Source organism: Siniperca chuatsi, linkage group LG3 (assembly GCF_020085105.1).
Source record: "Siniperca chuatsi isolate FFG_IHB_CAS linkage group LG3, ASM2008510v1, whole genome shotgun sequence".
NCBI classification, from domain to species: Eukaryota; Metazoa; Chordata; class Actinopteri; order Centrarchiformes; family Sinipercidae; genus Siniperca; species Siniperca chuatsi.
In genome coordinates, this window is record NC_058044.1 from 4,667,060 (window position 1) to 4,685,015 (window position 17,956).

The 17,956-nt window shown below is 39.7% G+C and overlaps 1 protein-coding gene across 1 annotated transcript; it reads right to left on the reverse strand.

Annotated features, from left to right (window-relative positions):
- Window positions 1-9,610: 9,610 nt before the first annotated feature.
- Window positions 9,611-11,172, reverse strand: ier2b (immediate early response 2b). Its single transcript, XM_044190126.1, has one exon. The coding sequence runs from the start codon at window positions 10,992-10,994 to the stop codon at window positions 10,443-10,445; it is 552 nt and encodes a 183-aa protein (XP_044046061.1). The 5' UTR covers window positions 10,995-11,172; the 3' UTR covers window positions 9,611-10,442.
- Between the last annotated feature and the right edge of the window lie 6,784 nt (window positions 11,173-17,956).

Consider the following 17,956-nt stretch of genomic DNA (forward strand, 5'->3'; position numbering starts at 1 on the left):
CACATGATAGGAACCTGGATGTGACAGGGTACATACACAAAGTACAAATGGTCGGAGGTGATGTAGGGGTCAGTAGGGGCCTAACAACAAAGTTTTGGCCTGTGGCCCCCTAACAGGTTAGTCTGGCCATATTCCGAGGGAAATATTGTAGTTTTCACTCTGTAGGTGTTGGTTACTTTATAGATAAACATTTTACACACAAAACTAATTTCAAAATAAAGTCATAAAATATGCTACAAATATACTACATAACAGTATATAACATGATCAGCAGCAGCACCTGAACCACCTATAACATTAAAATACTATATACAGGTTGTTACTTTGGACTTTTACAGTTTACATTTTATTTGTTTACTTTTATTTGAGTATAATTTTCACTGCAGGACTTTTACTAGACATGGAGTTTATTTTAATTGTTATGTCCAACTTTTAAAGGATGTGAGTACTTCTCCCATCACTGGAGATTACATCAATTACTGTTTTTATTTTTGGCAGCTTTCTGATTTACAACAAGGATGACAACAGTAATATTTATCAATAATAACTGTTATTCAGTGCAGTTGTAATTTACACACCAAGTGGCAAAGAGTATCCAGTCGCATGTAACAGGATTATGTTACACTAATGTGTTCAAAGGAAAACTAATTATCATTTTGAGTAGCAAATTCCATGTAACAGGATTAAACTTTAAATTCTACTATTAAACATAACACTGCGTGATACAAGTACAAGCACAAATTACATATGACATTAAATTTTAAAAAATCTCTTTTTGATGGATTATATCATTAAATATAATACCAAATAACATACTCATTTAATAATCTGTAACTGTAAATATAATGGATTATAAATATACAGATATCAAATTACAGAGTTTTGAGATTTGTTTTATTCTCCAGTAAATTAGAGGCTAAAATGAGTATAAACATTTCTTAATAAAGTCTGAGTAAGAGTCTGTTTATATCAAATTTCAAGAAAAAAAAACATGTGTCATCAATTATTTGGAATCTCTGGAAAATTTAACAGCAGTAGTCTTCAAACCTTTTGTCCTCCATGACTACTCCAACTACTGGACATCACCTTTAACCGCTTTAAAAATGCTGCTGTTAGCTGCTTTTTAATGCAGCGTATTGAAATCTTTTATATGTGCATCATTTTTTTTAAATTCTCATCCTTAAAACTGGTCATAATTTCCTGATTTTGAATGCAAATTTCATATATCCTAACAACCTGGGGGATGCTGGATTTCTTTAATCGGACCCTTCATCGGGATTTTCAGGATGAGATGAATGCAGGCAGTTGTTTTTGCAAAAATCTATGGATTACATGAAAAAATATACTAAACTTGTATCTTCCTCAGTCCTCCCTGCAGACGAGTACATCTGCCTGAATGGGAGCGAGGAGCAGTGAATGAAACGATGCTTCATTTGTTCCTGCAGAGAGTTAAAAACCCTCAGAGGCAGCCACCTCATCGCAGGTGAGACGACACTGCAAAACATACCAAGCTGGTTCTCTTTCTATTTAAGAATTTAAAACGTGTTGAAATCAAACGCCCCCTCAGTGTCCTCAGACTGCCTCCCTCCTCCTCCTCCTCCCTCCTCCTCCTCCTCCTCCTCCTCCTCCTCCTCCTCTCTGTCTACGTCTGGCACTACGTCACTGATGTGGGCTGTGGGAGACACACACACACACACACACACACACACTTACACAATCTTTTGCTATGTTCTACTCTTCCCCCTCCCTGTGTAGTCACGTTTTATTGCCATCCCTCCTCCTCCTTTTTTCCCCCTTCCTCCCCTTTCTTTCTTTGATCGTTTGCTGCTCTTCCTGCAGCCCTCCTTCTCCCCACATCTGTCCTTCCTCCATCTCTCTGTATGTCTGTCCTCTCATCTGTCTGTCTGTCTCCCACCTCCTCACACACACTCTGGGTGGCATTCAACTGACAACTAAAGAGGCTAAAAACACAAGAAGAATTATGTCCTAATTAGATTTTTGTGAAAAGATGCAATTATCTGTGGCCTTTATGGACATTTAAAAAGACTAAAAGCATCGCCCCTGGCCATTAGCCTGCCCACTGCATCATGAACACATACACACACTGGATAAAACCACACACACACAGGCCAAATGTATTGGAGTGCTCTGTCCTCCTGCAGCTGAGTCTTAAAATAGACTCCTCCTACACATTCTGTCGCCCGCCGACATCAACGCATCACTTCCTGTCTCTGCCAGCTCTGCTGCTGCTGCCACACACACATGCACACACACACACACAGTTATGTTTCCATCACTTCAGAGGACATTACATTGACTTACATTAATTTCCTGTAGACTTACCCTAACTATAACCACTACTTGCCTAACTTTAACCCTTAGCCTAACCTTAAACCAAGTTTAAAATGTAAGGATTTACATTATGGGGATTTGTGTTTTGTCCCCAAAAGGAAGGCAAGTTCTCACAATGTGACAATGTGTAAACAGATGTGTGTCCCCACAACATGAGTAATACACGCTCACACACACACGCAGACACACAGGCATTCTTACTCATTGACATTCATGGTTAGCCAGTCCTCTGCCGTACTGAAACGTCTCAATCAGTCACACAGTCAGTGCTGTGAGAGGCATGTGGTCATGTGTTCACAGCCTCTTGACATGTGATCATCAAATAATTACACAGCGAGAGAGAGAGAGAGATACAACACACAATTACTTCCTCTTCATTTCCAGAGAAACACACGAGCCAGTTTCTCACAGAGCATTACTTCCTGTTCAGAGAAACACACAGTTTGATCAAAATTGGAGGCTAATATTGAATCTGATCTTTTTTGCATTTGAAGTTACTAACTGATATGTTGTACCAAATATCTAAAATTGTACATTCGTATGCCAGATAATTACAGAAATTTTGAATATTTATTTTTCTTACTAAAAATACTCAAAATGATAATCACATTAAATATAGTCAATATGTTTATGGTCATCACTTAGGGACTGTATGAAAGTTATCAGGGGGAGAGGGAAGGTCAGAAAAGGGGGGGGTTACATATTTCTTATTTTTGCTGAAAAGAGAGTAGATTGACTTTTTTTAGAGCATCGGAGGGTATTTAAGTTTAAACTCACCACAAATCAATGTTTCAGCCTTCCCTAAATGAAAAAAAAGATCAAATAGTTACAAATGATGCAGTGTGCGTCACTAGTCATGAAGCTGCCATATTGCCATAGAGAGGACAACAATACTGTCACTGTTTCAGGGCTTAATTTTTCCCGTCACAAGTCAGGTTTCTATCCAAATGTAGCACACACACACAGCAAAAGAAAATCCGAATCATTGTACGTTTCCATCCACTACCGTTATGTGAATATTAGGAGTTGGTGCATTGAGATAAACGGCTGGTGGCGCTAATTCCCCAGTCAGGTGCCATTAAACCATTGCAGAAGAAGAGGGCACAATGAGAGCGGCAGTCAAACCTCAAACTATGTAGAAAACATGATGGATAAATGGCATTTCTGTTTGTTTCATGTATCAATTTGAGGAAGGTTAGAGTCTCCTCATCGCTCCACACAGACCTGATGTTTTCGTCTGCTGCTATTTTTTTGTCTCTCCAGTGGAGCAGACGCTTCAGTGGACGTCATGATATAATTTGCCGCGTCTGTTTCCATTGCACTTTGTTGCATTTTGTTTTTATCAACACACCAACTTTTCCACCTCAGCCGAGCGTAAATGAGAAATGCAAATACATCCCAATACTTTTGTATAGTCCCTTAATATTAGTAACAGTCAATATATTTATTCATATTAATGTGACACCCTAATGTGTTATTTAATTCAGTTTCATAACGCAACCCCTGTAATGCAGTGATAATGTAATCAAACCACAATACAGTCATCATAATGGAGGGATACACCATGAGATATATGATCAAAGACGCTGTATTGGCCCCCCACACATCTGCACCCGACTCCCTCACTCTGATTGGTCGCACGGTGTATCTGCCTCCATCGCAGGCAGGAGCGTGGCGGTCGATGCATGCATGCATCCTGTGTGAAGACATTTCCTGCGCTGTTCTTTTTTTAGCTCAGAGCTGTTAGAGCTCCACGTCACTGTGACTGTCTGGCCTCTGCACTCTGCATCTTAATCAGGCTGCCGCATATATGGCCGTCACAGTGCAGGATTGGTCCAGGGAATGCATCACTGAAAACGCGTCTACAATTTTGCTTTTTTAAATAGGAAATATTTTTGTGTAGCGAGAATTGTTAGAGGTATATTGTTTTTACTCCACTAAGTATTGTGTGTGCATCCAAAGCCTGATATATCTTATTCCTCTGTGCTATAGAGCTCCTTTATTGTCCAAAAACGATTAAAAACACATCATTGAGCCACACTGTTGCACTGGGTGACATGTCTTTCATTACCATGAACACACACACTGTTTATTTTGACTCAGTCCCACATACACCGTCCTGCTGCTGGAAATACAGCACCAAATGTGTGTTAATCCGCAGATGAAAATAGCGAAAATAACAAATACACTATCTGTACTGTAAATTCATACACTAGTTTCCAGCTGTCATAGAATATATATTACCATTTCTTTAGAAAATCAAACTATATATTTGTGGCTGGATTTTAAATTTGCATCTTCAGATCTTTAAACTACCCAACAGTATGTAAGCCTAGACCAACAACTTCAAAACACAGTTTACAGATAATTGCATTGTAAAAATGCACAATTTTCCAGAGCCCAACGTAACACAGCCATGCTAGCGGCGTTCTCTAGATGGCCAATATATGTTGGTCTGTCTGTCTGTCCACCACTTAGGTCTAAATTGAAATATCTCAACATCTACAGGACATGCCATGAAATTTTGTACAGACATTCATGAACCCCAGAGGACGAAGCCTACTGACTGCGGTGACCCCCTGATTTTTGCTCTTGCGCCACCAGCAGGTTCACATAGTGGTTTTGAGTGAAATGTCTCAACAAGTATTGGATGGATTGCTATGAAATTTGGAACAGACATTTATGTCCCTCTCAGGATGAATTGTAATCAGTAAGGGGATCCCTTCACTTTTTCATGTAGCGCCATCATCAGGTCAAAATTTCAATTTGTCCAATACTTTGGTTTATGACCAATTACCTGCAAAGCTAATGCCCTTCCAAACAGCATCAGCTGCACTTTGTGTTTAGTTCTATGTAATGTTAGCATACTAACACGCTAAACTAAGATGTTGAACATGGTAACAGTTATACCTGCTAAACATCAGCATGTTAGCATTATCATTGTGAGCATGTTAGCATGCTGACATTAACATTTAGCCCAAAGCACCACTGTGCCTTTAAATATAGCCTCACAGAGCTGCTAGCATGGCTGTCTTAGTCTTGTTGACAGTTTAAAGGCCAAAATAACTTAAACAGTATTCTTACATACAAAGACAATAACAGTATTATACAGCAGTAATAACTGTAATCCAGCACTGTCACTGACCATTCACACACCAAGTGACAAGGAGAAGACAGTTACACAGAACAGAGACTCATTGGTCCTTGAGATCGTGTCCAACTTGCTTACTTGCTGTAGAAACTGCTTTTTAATTTTAGTTGGGGTTTTTTTTAATAGAGAACACATTAGAGTAGCAGTTTTTCTCGGTAAAGCTGCACACCGAAATAAAAGGAACAAAACAATCACTCCATCAGTTTCCTGGAAATTAAGATTTGCACCTCTGGCTCCATTAAGGCTCATTTCAGCACAACAGTAATAGCACAAACCTGCAAATTGATATACAAAATAATACCAATAACACCATGTCCGTGAGCTACAAGTGCTATTTACTATGTAGGAAATTTGAGTCAGCATGAGTCTCTTTTAAAAATATGTTTGTAATACTGTTTTGTTTGAGCACGTACTGTCCAAGAACATGTTGTATTCTCGTTTAAGTGGCTGTGTGGAACATTATGTACCACTGCTGTTGTACCCGTCTGTGGATAACTTGCAGCTTTCAGACAAACAGCCACTAAAGCTCAGCTTTGAATCTCCTCTGAGCAGTTAAGTCGTAGATGTAATTGATCCAAATCACGGGGAGCGTTAATGTGACACATATGAGGCTCACAAAAGTTCTTGAAAACAAAATGGGGTATCATTTACACAGGACCGTACTGAAGATTTTTACTTCCTCAAACCACAGAATTACCTAAGAATGAGAAAGATGATGATCAATACCAATGACTCTACTATGACTCAATCAAAGAGAGATTTCTGCCATTCAAAACCCGCCTCTGCTCAAACTCTCAACTGCTCAGCAATAAAAGACGTGGCTGATTAATATGACATATTGACAAAACTCAACTCAAAATGGAGTTATTATGACTATGTTGAGGAGCCAACACCACGCCTCATTCTCATTCAGTTTCCTGTAGTCTCTCTCATTTTGTCTCAGTTCCCGAATTCCTTTTTTTCTCTTGCCTCCTTTCCAATCGCAGGAACCATGGGAGGGGTGAAGCTATACGATACATTATACATATACGATACATTGCCCCCATCCTGAGTTTCAGTCCCTGAATACTTCATCACGACATTTTCAAGCCCATAGCCATCATTGAACCTTACTCAACTCCTCATCCTCAACCCTCAGTTTCCTTTACCTTATTCCATCTGTCCCTCCCTGACCCTCATTCATCCCTCTAACTATTAATATGTCACTTTACTAAACTAATTTGCATATATAAGTGTCATTGTCTTTGTTAGTAAAACCAATTACAGTGCTTTTTAAAGGACACTTCGTGATTTAAGTCATTTTTTACACAGCCTGAAATCCTCTCTAGCTGAATAATTATTGTTGCTTAAAGAAGGATTTATACATACATTTTAAAAGGAGAACATTAACCTCCCTTATGACCCAATTTTTGCTATGAGAAGAGAGAGCATAAAAATGTTACATGATGACAAAGGTGGTGGATATGGCTTTAAAAGGAAGAAAAAGAAGGTGAAGATTATTAGTAGGGGGGAGGATAAGAAAGATTATGGTGATGATGATTATTAGTGCTAAAACACTTTCAAATCTAAATAGCTGCCAATTATCTTGCTGACAATCAGCTAATCAGTTAATCGACAGCAATCAGTAAATAAATGGCAGCTATTTTGATAATCGATTAATCACTTCAGACGTTTTTCAAGAAAAAAAAATAGTGGAAACATGACAAACATTCTCTGGTTCCAGCGTCTCAAATGAGAGGATTTGCTGCCTGTCTTTGTCATGTATCATTGTTAATTGAATATCTTTGGGTTTTGGGATTTTTGGTCGGGGAAAAAAAAGACATTCGAAGACATCATCATGGGCTCTGGGAAGTTGTGATGAGCATTTTTTCACAGTTATTTGACATTTCATAGATTAAATGATTAACTGATTAAGTGGAAAATGAATCGTCAGAAATGAAAGTAATGGCACGTTACAGAGCTAAAAATGATAATGAAGAGGGACCATAGAAATGAGTAAGTAAGTTGATGTACTATAAATCCCCTTTCTAGTTTAGTTCTTCACAATGAAAGACAGAAGCAACAGACGTAAAACTATAAACGCAAAATAAAAATGAATTCAACTGAACAAAGGCAAATGTAAACAGTTAGGTGTCCCTAGACCTCAAGTCCACAGACAAAGATGATGATTTAACAAAACAACCCCAACTCAAGGTCCATTGATCTAGCTTTTTACAATGGTGTCAACCGTATCACAGTCTTATTAGCGGATAGCATTTGCTCAGTTGCCATGGAGATGTTCTGCTGACATACAAGCTCAGTACCTGCTTTTGTAGGACTTCTTGTCCGTGTTGGCCAGTAAGTGGACCTTGAGTTTGGACTGTTTTGCCAAACTACTATTTCCAATTTAAAGAATGAAGTTTCATTCTTAAGGATGATGATGATAGAAATTGTGAAAATAGCTGAAAAGAGAAGAAAAAGAAGGTGAAGGTCATCAGGCAGACTAAAAGAAAGATGATGATTATGATGATGAAGGTGATGATGGCCAGAACAGCAGCAGCAGCATCACTTTCATTCCTATAATCACAGTTCTCTTCTCTCTTCATCATTTTCATCACATTGTTATTTCTTATCTCCTTCCTCCTTGTCATCATCAGCTTTTTCTGCATTCTCTTCCTCATTATTATTCAGGATGGGTGAGAGGAAGAAGGTAGTGATGATGATGATGATGACTGTTTTTTTAACCCTAACTATTGTGCCTGGATTATTTTAATTATAGGAACATTTTTTGTAAAAGTTACCAAAATGACTGAAAAGACAAGAGTCTAAACTGTAATTAAATATATTAAATGCTCATATTTCTGTAAATTCATAGCACTAGCAGTCTGTGAAAGTTGTACAGTAGTCAAATGAACTTCTGGGGGAATTATCTTCAGTCATGCTGTACTATGAGTGAAACTAAAATGTCAAACAAATGAAGTCATCACAACTTCTGTCAACAATCCCGCCTTTCTGCCTGTCTAACCAAATCAAACTGCCATTCTCCTCATATCTGATGGCCCACGGATTCCTCCCTGCCTGGTCTTGTCAACAGGAAACACGTCACATTAATAGATAATTCAGTTAATGTTGTTTTTTGGCAATGTGTAAACAAACTGGTGGCTTGTTTACAACCTGGCTGGTTGTCTGATCACTCGTTTCTTGCCTTGTCAGACATTGTTGTACCAATGTTGCCAGATCCCTGCGTTATTATAACTGACAGAAATGATCATCAAAACTACAAAAAGTAGACCCAAGTTGTAATACAACTGGAATTACCCTTGATGGAAACTAAAGAAACAATTTCATTAGACCTTTTTAGGGATGAAATCACTCTCATTCCTCACTTCTTTATCATTTGTTTCTCTTGTTCTTGTTCTTCTTGACTCAGATGCTGCTTTAATATGTGTGAAAGAAGAAGTGAGGAGGAGGATGACGATGAAGATGATGGTGACTTGGAGCTTAACAATAAACACATGATGAAAACCCGAGCAACCAGAACAACCAGATCAACTTCAGCGCCATCACTGAGTTTCAGGGTGTAGTTAGCTTCCAGTCATCTGGCAGGAAGCTGCTGCTAATGAAGATGATGATGAAGAGGCCCTCAGGCTATAAACACTACCTGCTGCGCTCTGTATTATTCAGCCACGGTGTTTGGCCCCAGCTGCTGCGGTGACGTTGCGTAACTCTTTTATTATCGGTGTCAGGTCATGTTAGGAAGGAAATACTGTATGTGATTCACAATTCTGTCATAATCCACAGGAAATGGTACGACCCTGGAAGCTGCTTGTGTGTGTGTGTGTGTGTGTGTGTGTTTGTTGTTTTGAATGTGTGTGTGTGTGTCTGTAAGCATGAGATTAGCGGCGGCAAGCCAGACTGGCGCTGGGTTGTACCGACCTCCTCCCTCTTATAAAGGATTGACCCTGTGAACTGTGGGCTAATATAGACCAATAGCCCTTTAATTTGGAAATAAGATGCGAGTGTGAGGGGTTCAAAAGAGTGTGTGCGTGTTACTCAGCAACTCTAAACATCTAACCCTAAACCCTAAACCTTAAATGACTTCAGAACAAAGAGGGCAGGACAACTGAGTACCCTTTCAACGTGTTTATTACAAATTTTTACACCAATAATTCAATCATATAAAAAAGCAGCTTGGAATGTGAGGTAATATTATTTCTTCACAGGTCAGACATGAACAAGAACATTTCGGTGACATAAAAACACAGAACGTTTAGATTACTGGGCTTCCAACACCATGTGGACAGCCTGTTGTTTTAAGCACCATGTGAACACAGTATACTGGACAGTCCCCAAGCAGTAGTATTGATTAATCAAAGTCCACAGCAGCAGTTGAATATGTGTGTAAATGTGTGTGTGGCAGTGAGTCTGCCTCAACTGTCCTTATTTCAGTGTCTGAGTCTGATATCCCCTACAAACGCAGGAAATTCCCTGAAGTCCTAGTTGTGTGTGAGTTGCTCTGTGGTCAACCGTGTAGCACTTCACTTCTTCTCTGACTGACTCACATCACTGTCTTTTGATTCACACATACACACGCTTTGAGTCAGCAGCAGTCACTTGTTTGGACGCATTTTACTGAAGGTGAATCACTGGGAAACAACACCCAACACAGCCAGTTCCCCTTCAGTTTCTTCCTCAAACTTTCCGGCCTGTAGCTCCCTTTGGCCCGGTTTTACTTCTCCTTCTCGTTGATCTCTGTAGGGGCTTTACCAGCCCGGCAGGCACAGTCAGCTCGACCGGAGAGCTCGCACCATGCCCCCGGTAATCCCTTTGTTCAGGGACCGCCGATGTAGGTCAGCTCCTTGGTGCGCCAAGGGATCAAACCGCCCTTATAGGTTAACGAGGAGTTGAGAATTACTCCACTCCAAAGTCTCATTGGAGGCTATTTTTTCCCTCCATCTGTTCAGAAGGCAGGTATAACCCGATTTAGAGACAAAGCGGACATGGACTCCCCGGCGCGACAGCTGCCCAGCAGGGCCGCATACCTCTCCTCCCCGGGCTCCAGCCTCGCCCTCTTGCTGGGAAGGAAGTCAGGCGCCGCCGACGCCTTGCCCCGGCGTTTCCTGGACTGCCTCACAGGGCTCAAGTTCTCTTTGTCCTCTGTGATTTCACTATCACACTCTTCCTCCTCACTGTCCAGCTCCTCTGGGGGCGGCTCGGCTGAGTTCAGTGCCGGCTGGGGCTCGGGCTGCGGCTCGGGCAGCCCGGTTTGTTCCCCCTGGCTGGAGCTGGTGTCCATCGGCTCCTCCGGTGTTGGCTGAGCGCAGCTTGCCCCCTCGCTCTCCCGGGAGGAGTGGTAGATGTCCCGAGCAGACCTCATGACCAGGGAGAGCAGAAGGCTCCTGTGGAGTCTCAATCCGCCTCTCTGGGTCCTGGAGGCGTACAGCTTGCTTATCGACACGGCCAAGATCCTTCTGGCTTCGGCGTTCACTTCCATAGCGTCTGTGGCACTCATTGTTTTATTATGCGTAATTACGCACGGTTGTTTTGGCACTTTCACCAACGGCTCAACAAGCAGACGAGCTTTATCTTGTCCGGAGTTAGACTTTGTTTCTAGTTTAAATCTGTCTGAGCACGGACTCAGCTGTTCACCAGTTGATGTACTCAGAAATGAGAGTGTGCGAGTAGCAGGGTGGCGTTTTATTTCCTCTTTGACGTAACGTGGACATTCCTCAGTAAGTGACAAAAAGGCGCCGCCCACACCTGCTATAGCTACTGCGAAAACACACACACACACACACACACACACACACACCATCTGTTCCGTCTACCGTTTTGTTCTCACAGTTGATCTCTTTTATTATTTCGATTTCTGCTTCTGCTGTCATTTCTTGCTACTGCAGTTCATTAGACACAAATCTAATTTAGTAGATTCTTAAAGGTTATATTCTATATTTTATTGTCTCTCCTTCAGCCTCTTTTTGTTAGCTTGCTTATAAACATGAAGGAAGAGGTTTTGTTTTCTTGTTATTTGGGTTAAAATTATTTTTAACAGACGTTTTATCTTATACACAAAAAACTGTAAATGTATTCTTATAATAATACCATGAAATAACGCTTAAATCAAGATTATTATAAGCAAGCAGGCAAAACATTATTTATAGCACATTTATGCCATGAGAGATCAAGCTGTTTCGCAGAAAAGCAATTAGGCCTATACACATGTAGTGTATTAGCAAAACATCTAAAACAAGAGATATCTGTTGACATGATACATTCTAGTTTCTGTAATAAATTCTATATTGTATAGTAATGTTTCTTTAGGATAATAGATTTCATTTTATATAAGCATGTTTTATATGAAAGAGTCTATAAGATAAAGTCAAATTTAAACTAAATAGACCTTCACAAGAGGAAGAGGAAGTGTTTAACAGATTTGCTGCGCAGTGTTTGAGGAAGTGTTTTAATGGACGGTATTGAAGCGACTGAGTGTGAAAGCGGGAAAAAGTATCAAGACAGGTTCAGTAAGAGTGAGATTATGTCAGCCAGTGTTTACATTCTGGTAAAAACCCTGACTGCAGTTCGAAGAATTTACGTGGGAGAAGGAAACGTGTCTCCAATTTCACGAGAGTTTCTGCTCTCCCTCGTTCTCTCACATACATACACATACATACACACACACACACACACACTCAAACACACACACACGACGTCACTCACTCGCAGCTTCCATATATGGCCCATCCGGTAGTAAAGCACCGTGGGAACGCGCACAGTGGAAAAGCCATGACGCGAACGCGCAACCCCAATCTCCCCGTCCTCTCTCTGTGTAGGCTACCCGGGCACAGCGGTGATGGCGTCATCTCTGCACCATATATGGAGTTGACACCGGTGTGAATTAGGTTACTAAGCAGCGGCATGACTGAGGTCAAACGGCAGGCGGCTTGCTGTCAGTCCCAAGCACAGTGATGATGCCTTCAAGTGCCGTTGGAAATATAATCATTTATATTGACAACCGATCAAGGGGGCACATGCTGTCTGCAGTCAGACAGTGCATATTGCGTTTCTTTTAATAATGTAAGATATTTTAAACACAATAAATCATGATCACATTTCAAATAAAGTAGAAGTATGATGATAATAATTGCACTTTTGGTTTTGCACATGCTTTGATCTTTGCACAATGGTCCAGGGTAAACCTAACTTTGATTTATTTGCTTTTTTTATTATTTCATTAGTTTGTTTGACATGGACAGTGCTCATTATTGCTCATTGTTTATTCAGAAAAAAACTCTGTGTAAGTCATTGCTGGATAACTATTAATTCAGTGTGCAGATTACACTTGTTATCAGTAACACAGGCAAGCACCGCCCTGAGTTGTCCAATGCTGTAAAAACATGCAAGCTGTAACCATGGAAACCTTTCCCATCGTTACTTTTCCCTCCCATATGATGTGAACGTGGCATCAGAAACACTAACCCTATAATGGATACCAAATGTCTTCTTTTGACAGTGGCAGGCTTCTGTGGTGTTTAAAAATGAAAGAAATACCATCTATAATGAACATTATTGTTGAGGAAAAAACAGTGACCTACTCCCCAGAAACTTCACCATCTTACTGCATCGAATACCTTTAAAAATCAGATTCCAGCTAGGAAATTTTACCCTTAATTGCATATTTAAATACATAAACTCTGCATTGCAATGCATTAAATTCTCACAAAAATATGTTACATACTTTGTCAAATCAGAGATAGCCTACTGAATATAGATACTTGAACTTTAATCAGAAATGTCATTTTTGCCACGAGAAAAGCATACGTTCAAACCTTACATGCTACTTGAAAGTATATAAAGGAGAATTTACGCTCAACCCTCGTGTCCACATTCAAGGAGAAATTGTGAGATATAAACTGATGTATTGTTTCTGGTGTGTGTTGCAAGTTTTACTCAGGCTAAATCACAACCAGCTTGCACTTAAAAGGTGCGTTAGATGAGTAGTTCTATAAGCCGAGCTGTTCTTAAACAAAGAAAACAACCAAACTTCAATGACTTCACTTCAGGTCTGTACCCGACTGGTCGCTATGGTGACAATGTTATGTGTGATTATACTTACACTGCCTCTGCCTGAGGCCAAATGGGCAGTGGAGTGTGTGATTGTATGTGTGTGCAAGTCAATTTGTGTGTGTGTGTGTGTGTGTGTGTGTGTGTGTGTGCAGACCAGAGGGTGGGGCCTGCTTTTTCTCTGCTGTCATTTCTTGACAGTATTTCTCTCTATAGTATAAACACTGGTTGGTAGGACAGGGAAAGGACCAAGTTGCCAAAATATGACATCTACAGACAGAAAGCATGGTGCTGTTGCCACAACTAACATCATATAATGGTAAAGATGGTCAATTTTATTAGCAACGTCTGGCATTCAGTGTATGTTATTACTATGTTGGTTGGCAGTGTGTTAAACCTCTAATAGATTTTAAAGGACCATAACAGTGTGTTTGCAAGTTTTAGCTCCTTAACTACAAATCACGTATCCTTCATTTTTCGCTGGTCATTTTTTAATGCAGGCTGTTCATTTTTAGTTTTTATGATGTATTTTTCTCATACTTGCAGTTGGCCATTAGTTTCCATTAATTTTTGTGAGGCTGAAAACGAATAAACAGATTCTTGAAACTTGCTTAAGATGTGTATTCAGTCACAGTAAACATCAAGTCTAAGTTATTTGTTGTCAAAGTTAGATCACTGTTGTGTAGTTTAAAGCTGCTCTAATCAGTATTTCTATATCAACAATGGTTCAAATTACTATGTGTAATATGAAAGGGTGACAAACCCACAGAGAATTATCACCCAACTCTGCAGCTCTACGAAGTATTTTAGCATCTCTCAGCTCATTGTTTTGGTTCTTTGGCCCACAGCTTTACTGTTTTGGTTCACTCTCACCGCTCTCATCAACCTTGTTTCCAGACGTAGCAGGCAGCTAGTTTTAGTGAAAAAGCTCTTAAAAACCCACTGTATGCTACATGCCCAGCACCAAACAGTAGACAGACATAGTTAGCGACTAGCTGTGGACACACAAACAAAACTGAATGTTTTTAGCGACAAAATTGGATGTTTTTGGCCGTTTTTATGCAAACAAAACCAGGTATTTTAACTCAAATCATGATCTTTTCCTAATCCTAACCAAGCGGTTTTTGTGCCTGAACCTAACCAGACTTTAACCACAGAGTTTGCCCTAGAGATAAAACGTTTGAAATGTACAGACTGCACGTATCTGTGGTCTGCAGAAACGTACAATTGATACATTTTATTCTGCCGATTGGGTTTGGACACAATGGTGCATTTAACCACTGAGACATATATTTCCCTCAGAAGTTGGAGGAGACCAAAATAGAGCAAAAAAGAGAGTGAATATTGGACTTACATCTGCCAGGTGGACAGGTCCACATGTCTAGAGCTGCAACATCGACAGAAATCAGCAACAATTTATATAAAAATACTTTTCTCACTTTTCTTAATACGGTCCCGGTTGCAAAATCACTGGTATGGACCTTTAACAAAGTTTGTTGAATTAACATGTTTTAATAGATTTCAAAGTTAATTGGCCAACTATGCTGACACATACAAGAATTTGACACTGGTTGTTAATTGTCTGAATTTTAAATTTGTACAATGTAACATGTTTGAATGTTTTCATGGATTTTTAGCAGTCTTTAAAAAGACATTAGGTTGAGTGTAGGCTGGCGGTTAAAGTGGCTGGGCCTGTTTAATTGTGCTGCTGATGTATGACACACAGCCTGATGTTTGTTGTGGTTTTCAGTTGCATCCTGGCATCATTCACTATTAATTAATGTCATGACGTGTATTTTCTCCTCTTCCTTCTGCAAAGCAGCTCCATGTAACTTGAGCTCTGAAAGAAAACAACAGCAAACCAAGTAGTAACTACTTTTAAAACCATCAGTTTTGTTCATTATTCTCTACTGAATGCACTCATCAGCAGCAGCTGGTTGTATTTCCAAATATAAAAGTAGGTCATCCTTACAATGAACACTTGAAGGCATCCTAAGGTGTCTATTTATAGACTCAGCACCTCTCTGACGGTTTCCCCCTGCTAGTTGACTCTTAGCCAGCTTCTTTTGTTATGCCAGAGTGACTTGGTTCATTTCAGACTTTGTTTTGTTCCAGCAGAGAAGATTTTCCTGCTACATCACTGTGTTTTAAAATGACTCAAACTTTCCACTGAGGCATTTCTGCATTCAGCTAAGCTGGACAGTAGATGAGTGGTACAGATAAATCAAGTGGAAAATGATAACCAACTACTTTTGAGGTTTAAAAAACACCTAAATGATTTCTCACATCAAGTATCCATCTATGGGGTTTTTTTGCGGGAGTTTTTTCTTATCTGAACTAAAGGTCTAAGGAAAGAGGTGTCGTATGATATACAGATTTTAAAGTGCTTTGAGGCAAATTTGAGATTGTGGGCTATATCAATAAAATTTACTTGACTTGTGTTATCATGTCAAACTGTTTGTTTGCTTTCATGCCTTATGTCAGGGATGATACCTGACAAATAATACTGGGGTGCATCAGGTGGTTAGCCTGCAGTTTGTTTCCACATTTCTGTATTAACACTGGCGCATTAATTTAGAAGTGCAAACAAACACCTGCGTCACGAGTCCAATTATACTACTGAGCTACTAAAGGTTATTTCACACATTCTAGCGAATCAGAATCAAGTATTCCATGGTCATGCTGTAATAGTTAATAAAAACATTTAGATTTTGTGTGGGCTTGCACAGACTCAAAAATTCAATATTTAATTCATCATTTGTCTAGCTAATGATGGCGCAGGAACATCTAACAACACACATTTTCACAGAGTATTGTGAAAAACAAAGGGCTTCATATGCAATTCAAAGTTACAGAGTGAGACAGTTTTTCGAAAGATGAAAAACTACAATTTTGGATAATGAATGATTTGAAACTATAATCCCCCTCTGTATTTTAAGCACAGGATAGAATCACCACATTTATTTTGAGACATCATTTTATTTGTTGCTAACTAACAAGATCATTGCTGAGAAGATTCTTCTACCTACTTGTACACTGCATTTTAAACTGCATGTCACCTGGTTGGATTTGCTAGGGAATTTGTGAGTGTGTTTACATGTGTGAGATAGTATCTCATTTATGACCGGTTATTTGTGGCACATGTAAACATCATATTCTTGTTTTAGAAACCTGGATGGGTCCTCCTGGTTTTGAGAGACCTGGATATGCTAGCTGTATGCTACTCTAATAGAAAGTGGGATATAGTTGCATGTAAACACCTTATCCAGGTTTAGGATCAGTAAAAACTGGCAATGCCGAGCATAAAATGTGTTCTCCATTACTGATCAGATGGAAAAGCTAAATCCACATACACAGCAGACTACACATGGCACATATCAAGTCTGCATGTTGCCCCAGATACCAACTAGTACTCTTATGCTTGAATACTACCTGACTCCAAGTTTGCCCTGTGTCAAATTAGTTTGTGGTAATTTGATTCAACAACATTTAATTAGAATTGTAAGTACAATAACAACTGAAATACAAAGGTCTTAAAACTATATTTTCACGCGACAGAGTTAATGAGAAATGCATTCTTGATTTTGAGAGATAACAATATCACCTTCATGAAATTGACAGTACTGTTATCTCAACCACAGTTATTTTGACAATGATAAACTGCTTAAAATAAAGCAAGCAGCACATTAATGAATATTACTGGCCAGAGAAAACAGGACTTTAAAAAAAGCTTTTTTAGAATTACATTTCTGACTCCTTCAGTGTGTGTGTGTGTGTGTGTGTGTGCGCGTGCCTCAAGAGTTAAGTTTATAACTCTGGCTGTGAATTCTCACAGGACAGGAAGGGAGGAAGTGGAGTGAAAGAGGCGTAGAGGGCAGGACACAGGATGAAGACAGGAAGGAAGGAGCTGGACAGGACAGGGTGGGATTGAGAGAAAACCCCACAGGAATAGAGACAAATGGGTGGGATAGGAAGGAGAGTTGTAAAGAGAGAACAGTGCTGGAGGAATTGCTGAGCATGCATGTTTTTTTCCCCAGCAATACTCTACATTGATCCACTCCGCCCATCTATGTAGATCCTTTACTAATTTATTTTGAATGAGCTCTATGTTGTCAGGAGGATTCATCGGCCTCTCTCAGATTTCCATTTCCTTTGATTGACAAACAGATCAAATTCAAACTGTGGAGGAGTTTCTAGGTCTGTTTTGAGGGAGGTTGAAAAATCCATGCATCCAACAACATGATTTTGTTCAACTCATCATCAAAGGTTTCCATAATCATAAGTAATACTTCTCGGTGGGTTTAAATGTCTTGCTCATGAGCAGTTTGATGGTTCGTCCATGAAATAACATTTGTTTGACACAAAAGCCCTTTTCAGAGCTTTCAGCTGCATCTCACCGTCTTCATAAGCAGA